At 33.5% G+C, this 21,013-nt stretch overlaps 1 protein-coding gene and 1 long non-coding RNA gene across 13 annotated transcripts in view; one reads left to right on the top strand and one right to left on the bottom strand.

The window, feature by feature from the left end:
- Positions 1–21,013, bottom strand: part of Ank2 (Ankyrin 2) — a 278,001-nt gene that overhangs the window by 105,408 nt on the left and 151,580 nt on the right. For 9 of the 11 annotated variants that reach the window (XM_067788345.1, XM_067788347.1, XM_067788340.1 and 6 more), the window contains 4 exons: positions 19,531–19,690; positions 10,625–11,463; positions 2,205–4,541; positions 2,033–2,137 (listed from right to left, as the gene is read on the bottom strand). In XM_067788345.1, the coding sequence (XP_067644446.1) occupies positions 2,033–2,137; positions 2,205–4,541; positions 10,625–11,463; positions 19,531–19,690 (3,441 nt within the window). Of the gene's footprint in view, positions 1–2,032; positions 2,138–2,204; positions 4,542–10,039; positions 10,380–10,624; positions 11,464–19,530; positions 19,691–21,013 lie in introns of those variants that run through there. The other 2 variants (XM_067788350.1, XM_067788352.1) reach the window with 2 other exon arrangements.
- The window catches only part of LOC137252521 (uncharacterized), a 45,516-nt gene continuing 32,723 nt past the window's right edge, over positions 8,221–21,013 (top strand). For both annotated transcript variants that reach the window (XR_010953578.1, XR_010953577.1), the window contains exons 1-3: positions 8,221–8,452; positions 8,531–8,807; positions 8,868–9,844. This is a non-coding gene — a long non-coding RNA (uncharacterized lncRNA). The remainder of the gene's footprint in view (positions 8,453–8,530; positions 8,808–8,867; positions 9,845–21,013) is intronic.

Here is a 21,013-nt window from a genome sequence, read left to right as displayed (position 1 = left end):
ATTTATTTAAAAGGGCGTGAGTATCAAGTACTCGTGAAGTACGATGTGCTTTTAAGACAACTAGAGCTCGCACAGGGGTTGAAGCTAAACCACAACAGAGGTAGCTTTGCCAAAAAAAAAATAGTTTCGGAATTTTTGAGAAGAGCTTTGTCGGCTTCTTATTGGTAACAGACCATATGGTTTATAATCGGCTTATTATCGATAACGTATAACTATCGTCGACTTATCGCTTTGTAACTGTTTTTGCCTGGGATTCTTATTATCTTCTTATCGGCTTCTCATAGAAGGGTTACATATTTGTTATCTATTTCATATTAAGTTTTAAAAGATATCTTAGCAAACCGATGAGTCTTCGTTAACAGATCGATAACATGTCGAAAACAATAAGAAATCGATAGCTTTTCAATAGCAAACCGATACATTCTTGATAACGTTATCGATACCTTTTTCATAACGCGCCGATAACAACCTGGCAACACTGCAAAAAAATCTATACGTTTTCTAAAACAAACTGATATTCTTTTTAAAATATACCAATAACGTTTCGGTAAGTTTTCTATAAAGTTCGATAAAAATTGGTACTAATCCGATAACAAATAGATAACATATCGAAAATTGTTTTGATGATAAATCCAAAACTTTTCGATAACAAATGGATAGCTCATCGATTAAAAATCAATTTAATTTAATTCAATTTTAATTTAATTTATTTAATTAAAATTTATTTAATTTAAAGTAATTTAATTTAATTTAATATTATTTTGTTTATTTAGCTCAATTTAATATTTTTTAGTTTAACTTAATTTTATTATATTTTATTTAAATTTATTTAATTTTATTTAATTTAATTTAATTTAATTTAATTTAATTTATTTTTATTTTATTCGTATGAGTTAATCGGGGATTGCCCGTATTGCTTTTAAATGTATGGAAACATTTATTTCAAGCAATTTTTAATTTTTTATAATTTATTTAATAATTTGAGACAAATTTAAACAACGTGACATCAGGACGGACAAGGCGACAGCTGTTTCGATTATACCTTGTAAATCTCTTCAAAGCCTTTTCTCCCGGGAGTGGGAGTCGAATCCGCACTCCTACGATAGTTGAAATAGTTACACACGCATTCAGCTACGTCATGCCTTAGTTGTTGTAAAGTTTTTCCCAATTGCCTTCTTTTGCATATATTCTTCTACACATCACATACTTCGTATGTAAATTATGTGTTGAAGTTATGCATGTTTGTAAGGCGGTTTCAGAGAAACTTGGTATTGTTGCTATTTTTGTTCTATTTATAGAACTACAACGAATTAACCAAATGTTGTCTTTTCGTATGAGTTATTCGGGAATTGTCCGTATTGCTTTTAAATGTATGGAAACATTTATTTCAAGCAACTTTTAATTTTCTATAATTTATTTAATAATTTGGGAAAAATTTAAACAACGTGACATCAGGACGGACAAGGCGACAGCTGTTTCGATTATACCTTGTAAATCTCTTCAAAGCCTTTTCTCCCGGGAGTGGGAATCGAACCCGCACTCCTACGATAGTTGAAATGGTTACGATAGTTGAAATGGTTATTTATTCTAACTTTTTATTTTATCTTAAATAAAATAATTTTATTTTCGTTTATTTGATTTTATTTTACTTTATTCTATTCTACGATGTTTCCTTTTGCGGTCTGAGACAGTCCCGTTCTTTATTTAGGACTTTTTCTTTGTTATTTAATATCAAAAGCAGCGCGTTAGGATGCAGATTTGCAAAGAGTTTGTAATTTATTGAAAAGAAAAATGACTTTATATACCTGTAGTTTCTGTGAAACATACTTATTCAATGACCCATGCTACCAGATGTTGCACTACCTGACGATGCGAGTGAGAGTCGTCTATTTTACACCCTAAATAATATATCACATTAAATGAGGGGGGCTTTAAAACACTCCGGCCACCAGCTCTGCGACCATTTGCACTGATCGACCTTCGTAAAGAAAGAAAAACAAAAATGTACATAAATAAATAAACTTCTACTTACTTTTATCATCGGAAGACGTGCGCGGTGGGGATGCTTCGTCTTGCCTTTCACCTCTGGTTTCAATTGGTGTAGGGGGTGGGGTTTGAGAATCAGGTATATCGCTCGCTGCATAAGTAATACAACAAATAATTAAAGCATCTAATCGAATTTTACAAGAAAGGTCAATGATTACCATTGCTGGTGAGCTCATCGCCTATTTCAATTTGTCCCACACTCATTTTCTTTGTGATTGTTTCCTCAACTGATTTACAGAACTCGGCATCCGTCAGTGTTATAGATTTACGCGGTTCAATAGGTGTTGGGGCAGCTAAATCATCGCCAGACTTTTGTAATACTTGTGCTTGAGTTGTTTTTGATTTATCGACGGCCACTGGTATTTGGGAACGTTTCTGTTCGGTGACTAAAAAATCATCCGTCATTTTGATTGCATCAATTTTTGTTGCAGCTTCAGTGACAATTTTGCCTATTTCCTCACTTAAATCATCTTTATTTACTATAGTTTCCGATCGTTGTTTGAACTTTTCATCAGCTGGTAATGTTGTTGTTTTACCAAAAGTATCTGTTACAATAGTTTCTTTTACGGGTTTTGTACTTGTTGAAACTTGTTTAGTTTGTTCAATTGTTAGAAAATCTTCGGTTAGTTTACGTACACCGGCAGCAGATATTTTGTCTGCTTCGTTGATAGGTGCCGCTATATTAATGCCATCATCATCAGCATCATTAACACCTTTAGCATCTTCACGTTTTTTATCGACAACATTTATAGTTTCTTCGAGCTTTTTAACGGTTTCGACAAGTTTTTTGGTTTCCTCTTTAACAGTATCTGAAATGGCTGAACTCATTTTGAGTGTAGTCGTTTTCTCATCGATTGTTATTTCTGGTTCAAAATCAATGAGCGTTGCTTCTGATTGTACTGCTTTCTTGCTTTCATCAATAGTCGATTTGATTTTGGCTGTTTTCATTTCCTCAATACTTTCTTCCAATGATTTTATGCCTTCTTCAGTTGCTAAATGTGGTACAGTAGCCATAATAACGCTTGTAGATTTAATTAAATCACCCATAGAACTTTTGACCTCAGTAGTTTGGATATGCGTTTTTTCTTCAGATATAGATTTGAGAAAATCTCTTACAGTTTCTTTTTCTTCTGCCTTAAATAAATCCTTGGGTATAGTTGGAGCAGATGAAGTAGTTGCGCTCAATACCGTTGGCATAAAGGTATGTGTTGTAGATTTAAGTAATTCATAGGCACTTGTTGTTTCAAAGCTATCTGCCGTTTTTGTTTCCTTCGCTTCGGTTGCACTTTTAAGCACTTCGTTTACAGTTTTCTTCACATCTGTCTGTAATTTTTGTTCCATGCTCAAAAAATCTTCGGTTAACTTTTTGGTTTCTGTTGTTCCAATTTTTACTTCTTTTTCAAAACTTTCCTCAAATTCTTTTCTGACATCTTTTTTCTCAACACTTTCTTTTTCTTCTGTAGCTAAACGTGTTTTTGGTTCCGGTGGCTTTTCAGCGCTTACACTGCTTCTCTTTCCTGCAATCGGAATTCTGGAAGTATGGGTTGTAACAAATTCTGTAGCATTTTTTGCTTCATGTCCCATAGCAGTTGCTTCTTGCATATCCTTAGGTGTCGCTGCTGGCAGTTGAGACGTTTTCTCCATGTTCAAAAAGTTTGCAGTTAGTTTTTTCTCCACAGTTGCATGCGTGGCCTCCTCTCTGGCTTGGTAACTATCATCGCTATCTATATCATCGTGTTTCTTAATATCTTTTGATAATACTGATTTCATATCATATGTCACACCTCTAGCTTCGAAATCAGCAATTTTTTCCTCAATTGAGCTGCCTCTTACCTCTTTCTCTTTAACTTCCTCCACGAATTTCTCACTAAACGTTATATCCACAGGAAGTTGTGTCTGTTTTTCAACATTTAAAAAATCTTCAGTCATCTGTTTTGTTTTCTCTTGTTCTGTAGTAGCGAGTGTGACCTCCTCTAGTTGCTTCATCGTCTTCTCAACGGCGCTTATATCTTGTACAGGTTTTAGATTTTCATCACCTACAGTTTGTTTATAATCTGCTGTGGACGATAAGTCTTCCTCCTCTGAGCTACGTCCAGAAGTTTTTAATTTGTGCGTCAATTCTTTATCAAAATCACTTTTACTTATTTCAGTTGAGTCCATTTTACCCATTTTAATTTTCATTACTTGATCTGGTGCAACAGTGGATTTTACAATATTGTCTGCTGGTAATTGCATCAGTATTTCCGATTCATGTATAGCTTTTTTGTCGTCAATTAAGCTCTTACGTTTGATCTCAGAAATTTCACGTGAGATTTCTTTCTTTTGTGTGGATGCAGGAATTTGTCGTTCAATAGATAATCGTTTAACAATTTTCTCACGTCGTTCAGCTACTGAGCGTTTGGTAATTTCTTCGTCGGATTCAGACTCCTCCACCTCTTTTTCTTCGGCGGAGTACTTGACCTCTTCATGATCATGTAATTGTTGAAGTCGTTTACCTTTGAAATTATATAAGAAATTAACACAAACTCTCCATTAAATTGATAGCATATTAATGTATACTTAAAAAGGCAGCAGAGAATAAATTAAGAACTGTAAATGAGCAAGTAGTATTCTACATAGTAGTAACACGTAGTAAATTTTTTACGATCCGTGATCGAAACTCACTTTTTAAATCACAATAGCCTTGGTGTGACCAATTGGCGCCGGTTGGCGGAGCGAAGGAGCGACTGGCGCGCCTTGTTGGACGTCCATAACCGTTTAGACGGTTAAGCGCCAATTAAGTAAGTAAGTAAGTAAGTAAGCTATGAAATGGTGTATCGGATTAATGACATATGCGAACCAGCAACAAATAGAACTCGTTAGATCCATAGCTTATCATAATTTTTATAAAAGTTCCATAATTATTGTTTGAGTAAAATGGCTTTCAGTCACTTATCGTAAAACGTAATATGGGCACAGTTTTATTAAGTGAAAGTTCTCAATATATTCCCTGTCATGCCAAGTATGCATAATAGCCCTTAACCCCCTATTTATTAGTGATGGAAAACTATTGATATTCCTGCCGATATAATCAATAGTTAGCAGCAAACCGCCAATTGTGATGTTGCTTGTTAAGAAAAAAACGCAGTGACCTCAAGCAGAGAAGACACAAATTCTTAATCAATACCAGAGTTTGTACAGACAAAATTGGTTAATTCGCTGTAGATCTATAAATAGAACAAAAACAGCAACAATACCAAATTTTCTTTGAAAACCGCCATACCAACAAGCATAGCTTTAACACATAATTGCATACGAAGTATGCAATGTGTAAAAGATTAAAATATGCAAAAGAAGGCAATTGGGAAAAACTTTACAACAACTAAGGCATGACGTGGCTGAATGCGTTTGTAACCATTTCAAATATCGCAGGAGTGCGGGTTCGACTCCCACTCCCGGGAGAAAAGGCTTTGAAGAGATTTACAATTTATTTTTTTTTTATTTTTATTGTTCCAGTTTAATATATATTGGGCGGTATCCACATCTCAAGAAATAAAAAATCATATATATTATTTCTAATTGCTGTTTTTATGTACGGGTCCCTTTTTCGCTCTTATTTTGAATCCAAATCTATAAATAAAGTTTTGGTTGTGAAGATGGAGATTCAGGCTATTAGCGAGCTTGGGGTAATTTTGGTCGTAGTGCTTTTGTTTAGCTATATTTTATTAAAATATTTCGCTAAAAATAAACGATTGTGAGCACACAAAGAAATCTATTTGTACTATGGCACTATTGTGAATATTTGTACTTCATTACCGGCAGTTGCTCTCATATGCCATTTGATAGCGCAAGCTGTTAGTTGTAATTGATTGATAGAACAGCTGATTTCGGTTGATATTTGATAAGAAACTTTTAGATTGGTTGCGCAAGATGCGCACGGGAACGGCTCGTTCTATACAAAAAACAAAACTCGATAAATGTTCAAAGAAAGCCTTGCTTATCAAGTAGTATCCACTTCTCAAGAAAAGTCATACACTTTCTGATACCTTTTTATAAAGATTTGCTCAGAAAACATGCAAAGGGGAGCTCTTGAGCAACGACCCTGTAAGAACACATTCGGTTAAATACCAAGGATTGCAATGACTCTATTATGTGTTTTTTTTTAATGATATTTGCAATTCTATCGCACAAATATTATTTTTCTCTTGATAAGTGTATTCTCTTTAACTTAATTGCAATTTCAATTTAAATATGTTCCATTAAATAAATTTCTTTGTAATGCACTGCTGAATTTGACATTCGTGTCTTGCTGGGTAGTAACGTCGCTTCATAGAGAGTAATGTCAAAATTACTTGGCTGCTACTTTTTTCACTTACGATATAGTATATATGAAACTTTTCATGAGCCTTTTCTTATGATGCGGATACCGCGCTTAAAAACAAAAACAAACCCTTTTTATTAAAGCATTTCCCAAAAATTTTTGCGGCTGCTGCCAAAAAGACGATTTTTAGCGTCAATAGTAATTGGGGGCTGCTAAGTTTGTAATGGGATGAGCGTGAAATGTTTCTACAGCTAAGGCAACTTGATATCTCTCTCTTATGTAAAACAATTTCTCAACCTTTTCGTGAGCGAAATGAGAGGAGTACCGTTGAAACTGCGTTGTTCCTACAATTCGTTCCCGAAAATATGCATATGCTTATTTTGTTGTTGTGACTTTACAATCCGTGCACCGATCAAGACAAAGCGAGTCCCTCTAGAAAAAAGACGATATAAGTGCAGCTTACGCAAAGCATGGACATTCCACTCGTCTCGGATGGGCGGCGAAATAAGAGATGACTGAAGAAACAAAAATGGGTCTCAGAAAAACAGAAAAAATATGTCTTAAGAACTCAAAGTTGATAACAAAAATATGCGATCTACAACAGATACAATAATCTGTGTTGTCGTTGGAATTATTAACTGGGCAGTACATAACCGGTTTCAATGTACTCGGAATGCAAATTCGCTAGTTTTTACAGTAGGAGTGTGAACCGGTTTGGAACCGGAGTAATATAGATATTAATATAATCGATATTTTTGCATTATTTTGAATCTGAAAAGATTTATATTTTAAATGGAATGATTCCTGAATCGATTCAAAACCAAGAATTATCCACTTCATGGGCCTACCCGATTGTGAAATTCTTTTTAAACCAGTAAGGGTCATTTTCACCATGTTTAGTTAATTATTATGTATCTATAAGTTATCGAAACTTTCGTTTTCTTCATGATAACTAAAACTTCGCCAGCCAGAAGTGGAAGTAAAAAGTATAATCAAGAGTCAGCTGTTTTGCTTATTTTCGTAAATTCAAAATAGATTTTTTCGATTTTTCCTACAAAATATTATCAATTATTTATTTAACTGAAGGTTGGTGGTCCTGTGTTGGTGTAAAGGAAAATATCAAATAAAGCTCTCCGAAATGTTGCTATACTCCAGTTAAATTCTAACTTAACTAGAGATGATGAAAACGGCACTAAACGTATTACTTAATTTTTCATACCATTCAAGTATCTGATCTAAAGGCTTTCCTATTGAAACTATGCAAACTAAAACCCAATAAAATTGTAGTCACGTCTGTCAAACATCAATGTGTCTTCCAAAGGTAAAAGTAGCGATATTAATTCATGGTTAAAAACTTGACCAAAAATTCAAACAATTAATCGGGTTAAGCGCGGTATCCACATCGCAAGAAGTGAAAAGTTCCATACAAAAAAAAAAAACTCGAGAAAACCTCAAGAAAAATTTCGTTTCTTAAGTAGTATCCACCTCTCAAGTAAACTCATACGTTTACTGTTACCTTTTTCTTAAAATTTTTTTTAGCAAACGGGCGCAGGGGAGCCCTGTGGTTTCGCAAAAAAATATACATAAGTTCGTCCCATTATTTGTTGACTGTATGTTTTTGTGTATGGTTTTTTCTTGTTTATTGTATTCTCTTTAACTTACATAAGTGAATTTCAATCCGAATATGTTTATTATAATCAAATGTATTATAATACATTGCTTAATTTGACTTTCGTGTCTTACAGGGGAAGTGATGCCGCTTCATAGAGAACAGAGAGATAGAGGAAGTATGAAAATTACTCGCTAGGTAGCTACTACTTTTTACACAAGATATATGTATTTTTCTGAACGTTTTCTTGTGTGTATGCCGTGCTTTAAGCAATTTTTACAAATTTGTTTGTACTAAATTGGAAATCTCTCAATTTACTGTGGCTTATTTTAATTTTATTCGGTTTAAATTTTAAGCTTTTTTACCAGCTTTTTTCTTCCAGTGTAAACTTAATTAGATTTAGTCATACATGTAATAAAAAGAGTTTTAGTTTTTGACTCAAATTTTCAACCGTGGCAATCAAAACTGAAGGTTACAACATTACAAAGCAATGATAGGTAAACTGAGATTAATAAGAGGCGCATGCAGATTTATACATGCTACAAATATATATCTCTATAACTTTGTCAATGTAGGCATAAGTGCAAGCCTCCGGAAATGGAAACGACCTAAATATTCAGAAAAATCAACGGAACTTACTGCCCAAGTCGGCTTTGCAATTCTATACCGTAAAATTCGTAGTGCTAAATAGTTGTTTAAGAAATTTCTAACTATCTAAGATGCGTGCATATCGTCACAGCGGCGCGACACTTGTTTGTCTATTTGATAAACACGCTTCATTGGAATGCAACAATTGTCGCTCATGGCCACGTGGCTTAAGGTACTACCGATAGGTGTGAATTGCTTCATAAAGTTCGTGGCACAATGAAATTTTTCAAATAGATGCGTTTAACACAAGCTTATTTATTCCAGTAACATCGCCACAAACAACCAGGATGTTGCGTTTATAAATATGAAGGAACTTCAGACTTAGCAATTAAGTCTATTTCGCCTTGGTCGTTCACATACAAAATTTCGCGAAGCACTGTATAAACATTCTCCCTATACAACAAAAATACTTGCTGACATATTTTGTGCCGTATTCATTTGTTATATTGCAGTTTTTAATTGTGAAAAATGTTGTAAAAGTTACCAACGAGTGGGAAAATTATTTCACTTGCTAAGTGTGAAAGCACCCTTAGCCAAAGCAAATGTCAAATTCGTCTTCCTATGCTTAGTTGGCTACTTTTTCATGTCAGATGGCGACACTGTCGCTCAATCTACCGTTCTACATAAAAATACGTGCAATATCTATATGAAAAACTGCTTATGTGACGGCACTTTAAGAACACATGCACCTTAGTTTTAGGCCGCTACTCAAAATGCTTATTTTAAGCAAAAATTTTTGAATATAAAGATATTGCATGCGCGAACTTCGGAGGAAAGCAGCGGGGCGTAACAAAATTCTAGAAGGTCACTTTCACCACACCAAAAACTTTAACACAATGTTTAACATAATTTAAGCACAGAAATACACTGATTGGAGTTTTAGTGAGTAAAAGTTAAAATTCTGAACACATTAGCTGAATAAAAAGTGTACAAATAATTATAAAATAACAAATACAGACAGTGGTAGTTTAACAAATTCTGCTGTGGTAAGTGGTGAATGTGACCTACTAGAATTTTGTGAAGCTTGCCTCACACGATTTTTCGTCTATGCAATGTCTCTATATTATATCGTTTCTGTTTTAAGACGACTCTGCAGCAACGACGACAGTTCCATATGGCGGCAATCGACATCATAAGAACTCCGCCTACTTTATTAAAATATTATAAATAACGAGCATACTTTTATGATATTGTATTATGTGGTGTTTCCATCTCAAATGTGTAGGTGCAGATAAAAAAATGTAAGTTAAAGAGTAAAGAAAAGTTTCAGCAAAAAAAATTCAAAAAAAAAAAATATAGGAAGAAAAGTATACAAGCAAAACAACAAAAACGGAGCCGCATTCGCAAACATACTTACAAATAAAAACAGATGAAACATTCCAAAAACAAAAACGCAGAAAATTACAAAAAAAAAACATTTATTAATAAATAACACATTTTGTAAAAGTATGAAAATCATTTATTAATTTTAAATTCAAAAACCAATAACATTTTCAAGATACTTTAAAAAGCTTATATAAAGAATATACGATTAAACATACATACATTCATAAGTGTGTACATACATATATATACATGTTAATTAATTAAAGTAAAGTGCTTCTAATATTTTTCACTGGGATAAACGTAGAATCATTTTCATTATCGAAACTCTCTTTTGCTGTTTGTTTTTGCATAGTACAAAATTTTATTTTACAAAAGTCGTTATGCATAATTCAGTATTCGTCCTTAACAAACGTTCGATATTTACGTCATGTCACTCTCAGATCACTCTAACTAAAATTTATAATAATAGATATATATAAATTTGGTAAATAAGTAAAGAGAAAACGAATTCAACTTATTTCAAAGCACTATCGGAAAATATCGATAATCTCAAATGTAATTACATATATGTATGTTGTGTGACTACCGCATTTACGCGATAATTTGTGTATAATGCAAACTATCGATAGCTTTCCAACACTACTTATCTATTAAAATTCAAAAAACACACACATACACATAAATACACTACTTACTCTCTTGTCGCACAAGCTCTTCGACCGATTCCGAATTCTTCATTATATCTGTATCATCAAAATCGCGCGAATGTGATAGACGTCCACTTTTGCATTTTTTCATAATATCATCACGTCCAATATTTTTGAGCGCTGCTTCGAGTGCATGTATATCATAATTTGGTTTATCCTTATATGAACGTATCATATTTTGAGCCTGCCGCGCAATACTATCAGTATTATGATTTATAATCTCATCAATCTCTTCCGTACTTATACCGATTTCAGTGGCCAATTGTATCCAATCTTTACCAAGTAAATTAGATAAATCCACAATACGTATATCACCAATATAATGATCATTCTGATGTTTACTCAAACTAAATAATGAACTACGATAGGTTGTTGTTATTTTATCGCTGAATTCGGTAGTCGTATCTGGTATAACAATATCGGGTAATACAATATTCAAAATACAGATGGGATGTTGCGGCGGCTCGCCCTTAGCAACTTTGGGTTCCTTCATAAATAATGTACGTCCCACAATGTCAGCGTGTTGATCCTTAACACGCACTGTAAATGCTAAACGATTTTCGCGGAAGGCTTTAAATTGCAATTGCAATTGATCACCAGATTTTGTCACTGGTATTAAATTGCCAGCCATTTCGATATATTGCGGTTTGCCTTCAAGTACCTCCACGTCACGACTTTTGGCTACTTCGGTGAAAAGCTCTTGCTTTTCAAGTGTTTTATCTTCGCGATCATCGGTCATACAGAAGACACGTAAGCGAGCTTCATATGGTTCCACTTTTTTGGCAAAAACTACAAATTTGGCCATGAAAGGTACATGTATTACCTCCCTAAATAGATAAGAAATAATCCATTAATATATATTTTTTGGGCTCTGTAGCAGAGATTTCTACGCAGAATGGGCATAGGAAGAAACTTGTGAGTGCCGTGAGCGCAAGTTTCTCTTAAAAATTAGTTGATGCATTTGCACAATATTGACAGTTACTCGCGATTGAAGTTTCAAGAAATCAGTTCTTTTAACGGAAAAACAAGTTAGATCTACTGCGTATCTGCCATTTTTACAGAATATTGACAGTTGTTCGATGTTGAAATAACCAAAGAAAACAGTAATTTTAGCAAAAACAAAAAAAAAAAAGAATGGCAGATCTGTAAATTTTATTGCTTACTTGCAACTGTGGGTTTCTTTTCTGTTGAAATGTCTAAGTAAATTTTATCCTTGACAATAAACTAGGTTGTAGTAACCACTATGCTATCAATTTATTGGATGTCTATTAATTCAAGAAAAACAAACCCACTGATTTTACAACTATCATTTTTTTCGATCTACTTAACTGAGGTTTTTCTGTTTTGACGTCAAACAAATTTTGGGTACACTATGGACAAATTCAGTTTATGTAATACGATAGATAACTAGCACTTTCAAATTGAATATCTTTATGAAATCTTTTGACAGTGTTAGCTTTCATATGTACGTCATACATGCTTTAAACTCTTTTGCCATGTGTTAGATCCGTGTACGAAAAAAATTATAGCACCAATCAATGTTATCATAATGAGTGATGCCATATCATATCACATGGTGTGATATCATATCATATCGTATGATATAATATATTACCATGCGATATCATATCATATTGTGTGATATCATATTATACCATGTAATATCATATCATGTAATATCATATCATATTAGTAATATCATATTATACCTTGTGATATCATATCAGGTTATATGATATCACATCAAATCATGTCACATAATATCATATGATGTCGTATCATATCATGATATATCATATCGTCGCCCAGAGTTTTGGAAAAGGCCATACGACAACGATATATTACATATATCGTATCTTGCCACATTTTTCATATGGTATCATGTTATAACATATAACGTCAGGTTATATTATATCATGTCATGCAATTCAATATGGTATTTTTATATATTTTTTTTAATATTTTTTATTTTACTTTATTTTTGTTTTGTTCTCTATTTTATTTTATTTTTTTATACTCAGTTGAGCAGAGCTCACAGAGTATATTAACTTTGATTGGATAACGGTTGGTTGTACAGGTATAAAGAAATCGAGATAGATATAGACTTCCATATATCAAAATCATCAGTATCGAAAAAAAATTTGATCGAGCCATGTCCGTCCGTCCGTCCGTTAACACGATAACTTGAGTAAATTTTGAGGTATCTTAATGAAATTTGGTATGTAGGTTCCTGGGAACTCATCTCAGATCGCTATTTAAAATGAACGATATCGGACTATAACCAACCCCACTTTTTCGATATCGAAAATTTCGAAAAATCGAAAAAGTGCGATAATTCATTACCAAAGACGGATAAAGCGATGAAATTTGGTAGGTGAGTTGAACTTATGACGCAGAATGGAAAACTAGTAAAATTTTGGACAATGGGCGTGGCACCGGCCACTTTTAAAAGAAGGTAATTTAGAAGTTTTGCAAACTGTAATTTGGCAGTCGAAGATATCATGATGAAATTTGGCAGGAACGTTACTCTTATTACTATATGTATGCTTAATAAAAATTAGCAAAATTGGAGAACGACCACGCCCACTTTTTAAAAAAAAATTTTTTAAGTAAAATTTTAAAAGAAAAGTTAATATCTTTACAGTATATAAGTAATTATGTCAACATTCAACTCCAGTAATGATATGGTGCAACAAAACACAAAAATAAAAGAAATTTTCAAAATGGGTGTGGCTCCGCCCTTTTTCATTTAATTTGTCTAGGATACTTTTAATGCCATATGTCCAACAAAACATTACCAATCCTTGTGAAATTTGGTAGAGGCTTAGATTCCAGGACGATAACTGTTTTCTGGGAAAAATAGCGAAATCGGTTGAAGCCACGCCCAGTTTTTATACACAGTCGACCGTATGTCCTTCCGCTCGGCCGTTAACACGATAACTTGAGCAAAAATCGATTTATCTTTACCAAAGTCAGTTCACATACTTATCTGAACTCACTTTATATTGGTGTAAAAATTAGCCGAAATCCGGCTATGACCACGCCCACTTTTTCGATATCGAAAATTACTAAAAATGCCATAATAATATACCAAATACGAAAAAAGGGATGAAACATGGTAATTGGATTGGTCTATTGACGGAAAATATAACTTTAGAAAAAAACTTTGTACCATATTAAGTAGAAGAAAATGAAAAAGTTTTGCAGGGCGAAATCAAAAGCCCTTGGAATCTTGGAAGGATAACTGTTTGTGGTCTTACATATATAAATAAATTAGCGGTACCTGACAGATGATGTTCTGGGTCACCCTGGTCCACATTTTGGTCGATATTTAGAAAACGCCTTCACATATACAACTACCACCACTTCCTTTTAAAACCCTCATTAATACCTTTAATTTGATACCCATATCGTACAAACACATTATAGAGTCACCCCTGGTCCACCTTTATGGCGATATCTCAAAAGGCGTCCACCTATAGAACTAAGGCCCACTCCCTTTTAAAATACTTATTAACACCTTTCATTTGATACCCATATCGTACAAACAAATTCTAGAGTCACCCCTGGTCCACCTATATGGCGATATCTCGAAAAGGCGTCCACACATAGAACAAAGGCCCACTCCGTTTTAAAATACTCATCAACACCTTTCGTTTGATACCCATATTGTACAAACGCATTCTAGAGTCACCCCTGGTCCACCTATATGGCGATATCTCGAAAAGGCGTCCACACATAGAACAAAGGCCCACTCCCTTTTAAAATACTCATTAACACCTTTCATTTGATACCCATATCGTACAAAAAAATTTTAGAGTCACCCCTGGTCCACCTTTATGGCGATATCTGGAAAAGGCGTCCACCTATAGAAGTAAGGCCCACTCCCTTTTAAAATACTCAATAACACTTTTCATTTGATATCCATATTGTACAAAAGCATTCTAGAGTCACCCCTAGTCCACCTTTATGGCAATATCTCGAAAAGGCGTCCACCTATAGAACTAAGCCACACGCCCTTTTAAAATACTCATTAACACCTTTCATTTGATACCCATATTGTACAAACGCATTCTAGAGTAACCCCTGGTCCACGTTTATGGCGATATCCCGAAAAGGCTTCCGCCCATAGAACTAAGGCCCATTCCCTTTTAAAATACTTATTAACACCTTTCGTTTGATACCCATATTGTACAAAAGCATTCTAGAGTCAACCCTGGTCCACCTTTATAACGATAATGCGAAAAGGCGTTCACCTATAGAACTAAGGCCCACTCCCTTTTAAAATACTCATTAACGCCTTTCATTTGATACCCATATCGTACAAACAAGTTCTAGAGTCACCCCTGGTCTACCTTTATGGCGATATCTCGAAAAGGCGTCCACCAATAGAACTAAGACCCACTCCCTTTTAAAATACTCATTAACACCTTTCATTTGATACCCGTATCGTACAAACAAATTCTAGAGTCACCCTGGTCCACCTTTATGGCGATATCTCGAAAGGGCGTCCACCCATAGAACTAAGGCCCATTCCCTTTTAAAATACTCATTAACACCTTTCATTTGATACCCATATCGTACAAACAAGTACTAGAGTCACCCCTGGTCCACCTTTATGGCGATATCTCGAAAAGGCGTCCACCAATAGAACTAAGACCCACTCCCTTTTAAAATACTCATTAACACCTTTCATTTGATACCCATATCGTACAAACAAATTCTAGAGTCACCCTGGTCCACCTTTATGGCGATATCTCGAAAAGGCGTCCACCCATAGAACTACGGCCCATTCCATTTTAAAGTACTCATTAACACCTTTCATTTGATACCCATATCGTACAAACAAGTTCTAGAGTCACCCCTGGTCCTCCTTTATGGCGATATCTCGAAAAGGCGTCCACCAATAGAACTAAGACCCACTCCCTTTTAAAATACTCATTAACACCTTTCATTTGATACCCATATCGTACAAACAAATTCTAGAGTCACCCTGGTCCACCTTTATGGCGATATCTCGAAAAGGCGTCCACCCATAGAACTAAGGCCCACTCCCTTTTAAACTACTCATTAACACCTTTCATTTGATACCCATATCGTACAAACAAATTCTAGAGTCACCCCTGGTCCACGTTTATGGCGATATCTCGAAAAGGCGTCCATCTATAGATCTATGGCCCACTCCCTCTTAAAATACTCTTTAATACCTTCCATTTGATACACATGTCATACAAACACGTTCCAGGGTTACCCTAGGTTCATTTTACTACGAGGTGATTTTCCCTTATTTCGTCTCTATAGCTCTCAACTGAGTATGTAATGTTCGGTTACACCCGAGCTTAGCCTTCCTTACTTGTTTTTATTTAATTTTATTATATTTCATTCTGTTTCACTATTTAATTTTTTTTATACTCAGTTGAGCAGAGCTCACAGAGTATATTAACTTTGACTGAATGGTTGTACAGGTATAAAGGAATCGTGATAGATATAGACTTCCATATATCAAAATCATCAGTATCGAAAAAAAATTTGATCGAGCAATGTCCGTCCGTCCGTTAACACGATAACTTGAGTAAATTTTGAGGTATCTTAATGAAATTTGGTATGTATGTTCCTGGGCACTCATCTCAGATCGCTATTTAAAATGAACGATATCGGACTATAACCACGCCCACTTTTTCGATATCGAAAATTTCGAAAAATCAAAAAAGTGCGATAATTCATTACCAAAGACGGATAAAGCGATGAAACTTGGCAGGTGAGTTGAACTTATGACGCAGAAAAGAAAATTAGTAAAATTTTGGACAATGGGCGCGGCACCGCCCACTGTTGAAAGAAGGTAATTTAGAAGTTTTGCAAGCTGTAATTTGGCAGTCGTTGAAGATATCATGATGAAATTTGGCAGGAGCGTTACTCCTATTACTGTATGTATGCTTAATAAAAATTACAAAATCGGAGAACGACCACGCCCACTTAAAATAAAAATTTGTTTAAGTCAAATTTAAAAAAAAAGTTAATATCTTTACAGTATATAAGTAAATTATGTCAACATTCAACTCCAGTAATGATATGGTGCAACAAAATACAAAAATAAAAGAAAATTTCAAAATGGGCGTGGCTCCGCCCTTTTTCATTTAGTTTTTCTAGGATACTTTTAATGCCATAAGTTGAACAAAAATTTACCAATCCTTGTGAAATTTGGCAGGGGCTTAGATTCTATGACGATAACTGTTTTCTGTGAAAAAGAGCAAAATCGGTTGAAGCCACGCCCAGTTTTTATACATATTCGACCGTCTGTCCTTCCGCTCGGCCGTCAACAAGATAACTTGAGCAAAAATCGATATATTTTTACTAATCTCAGTTCACGTAATTATCTGAACTCACTTTGTATTGGTATAAAAAATGGCCTAAATCCGACTATGACCACGCCCACTTTTTCGATATCGAAAATTACGAAAAATTAAAACATGCCATAATTCTATGCCAAATACGAAAAAGGGGATGAAACATGGTAATTGGATTGGTTCATTGACGCAAAATATAACTTTAGAAAAAAACTTTGTAAAATGGGTGCGACACCTACCATATTAAGTAGAAGAAAATGAAAAAGTTCTGCAGGGCGAAATCAAAAGCCCTTGGAATCTTTGCAGGAATACTGGTTTTACATATATAAATAAATTAGTGGTACCCGACAGATGATGGTCTGGGTCACCCTGGTCCACATTTTGGTCGATATATCGAAAACGCCTTCACATACACAACTACCACCACTCCCTTTTAAACCCCTCATTAATACTTTTAAATTGATACCCATATCATACAAACATATTATAGAGTCACCCCTGGTCCACCTTTATGGTGATATCTCGAAAAGGCGTCCACCTATAGAACTAAGGCCCACTCCCTTTTAAAATACTCATTATCACCTTTCGTTTGATACCCATATAGTACAAACGCATTCTAGAGTCGCCCCTGGTCCACCTTTATGGGGATATCTCAAAAAGGCGTCCACCCATAGAACTAAGGCCCACTCCCTTTTAAAATACTCATCAACACCTTTCGTTTGATACCCATATTGTACAAACGCATTCTAGAGTCACCCCTGGTCCACCTTTATGGCGATATCTCGATAAGACGTCCACCCATAGAACTAAGGCCCACTCCCTTTTAAAATACTCATCAACACCTTTCGTTTGATACCCATATCGTACAAACAAATTCTAGAGTCTGCCCTGGTCCACCTTTATGGCGATATCCCTAAATGACGTCCACCTATAGAACTATGGCTCACTTCCTCTTAAAATACTCTTTAATACTTTCCATTTGATACACATGTCATACAAACACATTCCAGGGTTACACTGGGTTCATTTTCCTACCTGGTGATTTTCACTTATTTTGTCTCCATAGCTCTCAACTGAGTATGTAATGTTCGGTTACACCCGAACTTAGCCTTCCTTACTTGTTATTTATATTTTTTTTTATTCTGTTTTTTCATATTATTTTTCGATTGGAAATTTTTATTTAATTTAATTTTATCTTAATTTATTTTATCAATTTTTGTTGTTATATCGGCCTACTGATTTTAAGATCGCGGGTTCGAATCGAGCTCAAGGCTTAACAATAATTTTTTATCATTATTATTGTTATGATAAATTTTATCTTAATTGAAAAAATTTTTAAATTAGAATAGAAAAAAGAAAAAATTTAGACAACTGCCAAAGCTCGTTGTATAGATCCATTTCGGGAACTGCTAAATTCCTTCATCGGCAACGTTTAGGCGCTGCTGCTATAACCATTCCGCCATCACAGCGGTTCTTTGTTTGTCTTCATTAATCCTACTTCTATTCTGGTTCGTGCCAATTGATATTCACAACACTGCGACATCTGTTGCAGAATGGATGTGAAAATTGGACTTGTTTGATGGCAATGCTGCCATAGTGTCATATTTTATTGACACTTTTTCCCCGTGCTCTGGGATGTATTAACAATTTTTGTTGTGAATATCAATTGGCACGAACCAGAATAGAAGTAGGATTAATGAGGACAAACAAAAAACCGCTGTGATGGCTGAATAGTTATAGCAGCGGCGCCTAAACGTTGCCGATGAAGGAATTTAGCAGTTCCCGAAATGGATCTATACAACGAGCTTTGGCAGTTGTCTAAATTTTTTCCTTCTTCTAGTCTAATTTAAAAATTTTTTCAATTAAGAAAAAATTTATCATAACAATAATAATGATAAAAAATTATTGTTAGGCCTTGAGCTCGATTCGAACCCGCGATCTTAATTTATTTTATTTTATTGTTTTTTTTTTCATTTTATTTAGTTTAATTTTATTTTATTTTATTTGGTATTGTTTTATTTTATTTTATTTTATTTTATCGTGCTCCTTTTAATCTTTGGCGGGACGGGACCTACTTGTTTTATGCCGACTCCGAACGGCATCTGCAAGGCATATGAGTTTTCTCTGAGAAACCTTTCATGGCAGCAATTGAATTTAATTTAATTTAATTTTATTTTTATTTAATTGTATCTTATTGAATTTTATTTTATTTTAGTTTATTGCATATTTTAGAAAAAAATTATACAACACGACATCAGGACGGTCTGTCTCGATTACACCTTGTAAATCTCTTCAAATCCTTTTCTCCTGGGAGCGGGATTTGAACCCGCACTTCTGTGATGATCGATTTGTTGACAAAGACTCTCGACCTAGGTCATATCATGGCGTATAACTCAAAGAAATACAATATGAAATAAAAAAGTTCAAGGGAAAAACGATATTTTTTACTATTTTTGAAATCCTCACAAGTAAATATATTAATACGTAGAGGGGACGTTTTAAATGTTTTTTTTTATACATTCTACTGTATATTAACATTCGTATACATACTTGTAAAGTTCGGTAGCCATTTTAGTTGCCTCAGAAATATTTCTGCAATCCATTAACCAAAATCGAGCCGAAACGGTTGTTGTAAATGATACACAATCATTGACAAATGTTAGTGGTGTAGATCCTGTAACATCTTCCCACTGAGCGCGTGATGGTCCACCTAAATTTTCCATAGACAAAAAAATAACAAAAATAAAGAAATTCATAAAATGTTAGGATTTTCAGGAAAAACAAAAACTAAAAAAATATTTGCAACAATAAAACATTAAACTTAAAAATATTGTTCTACTACATAATCATTAGCAAAAACATAATTTAAAAAAAAATCGATTAACTTATCAAAAAATTAAAAATTAAATAAATTTTAATAAATAAATTTAAAAAAATGCAAATGGTGTCGCTGTAAAATATATGAATTAAAAAAGAAAAAGCTTAATGAATCAGCTTGTCAAAAATATACTGTAGAAAAATTGTAAGAAAATGTGATAAATGGATGCAAAATGTTTAAGTTAAATAAAATAGCAATTATCAAGCAGCTTGCTTAAATAGCTATAATTAGCCTTAAGTAGTTATATATGTAATACATGTTTATTGCTTTGAAATGAATTTATTTCTAAAATCGAATTTAAAGCACTTTCAATTGCAGAAATTTTAATTTTTTTATCTTATTACAAAAAAAAAAAACATGCGCTATGTATTAAAAGTTAAAAAAAATTTATGAAATGTGAAGATATTGTTTTTCTGTGTACGTATCCTAACAAAAAAATATATATATGTATGTACATATTTAGTTATGCATTTTTTAAGATTGGTGAAAAATTTGCCAACTTTAAAAAAATTATAAAAAATAAAATAATACAAAAAAAACTAAGAAAATATTATTTAAAATATTAGAATTAATTAATGAGTAAATTATAAATAACAATTTCATAGAAGTTGAATGCGTGAAACTAATGAGAATAACATAAGCTGGGCTTAATTCGGCATTATATATATATATATGTAGTATTTATATATATTCTTCATTTTTTTATATAAGTCAATATTCCTAATAGCTAAATACTCATAAACCAGCTGCAAATTACTTTATATTTTCAAGCAATGGCGAATAAATTGCGCACTAAAACTATTAAAACTTTACCGCTTTTTTAATAGTTCTTTTTGTATAAATGCAAAAAATACATAACTGCCAAAATTTATGCTTATTTTATTTTTTTTTTAATAATGTTGAGGCTCCACTTTCAGAAAAGTTCTCTTTGGTACCACAAACAGTATAAAATTCAAATATATTGCAAATAATTTATTTACTATGTTTTTTACTTAAGTTAAAAAGTAAAATTATTAAAAAAAAAAAACAATAAAGTAAAAAAAAATGCAGAAGTTCGAATAACTTTTTTTTGTATTAAAACTTGGATGTTTCATATTCAATTTATAACGTTAATCGTTTATAGCATAAATATTTCGGTTATATTAAAAATAAAAA

This window comes from Eurosta solidaginis, chromosome 5 (genome assembly GCF_040869045.1).
Source record: "Eurosta solidaginis isolate ZX-2024a chromosome 5, ASM4086904v1, whole genome shotgun sequence".
In the NCBI taxonomy this organism is placed as follows: Eukaryota; Metazoa; Arthropoda; class Insecta; order Diptera; family Tephritidae; genus Eurosta; species Eurosta solidaginis.
This window is presented reverse-complemented; position numbering and strand designations above follow the sequence as displayed.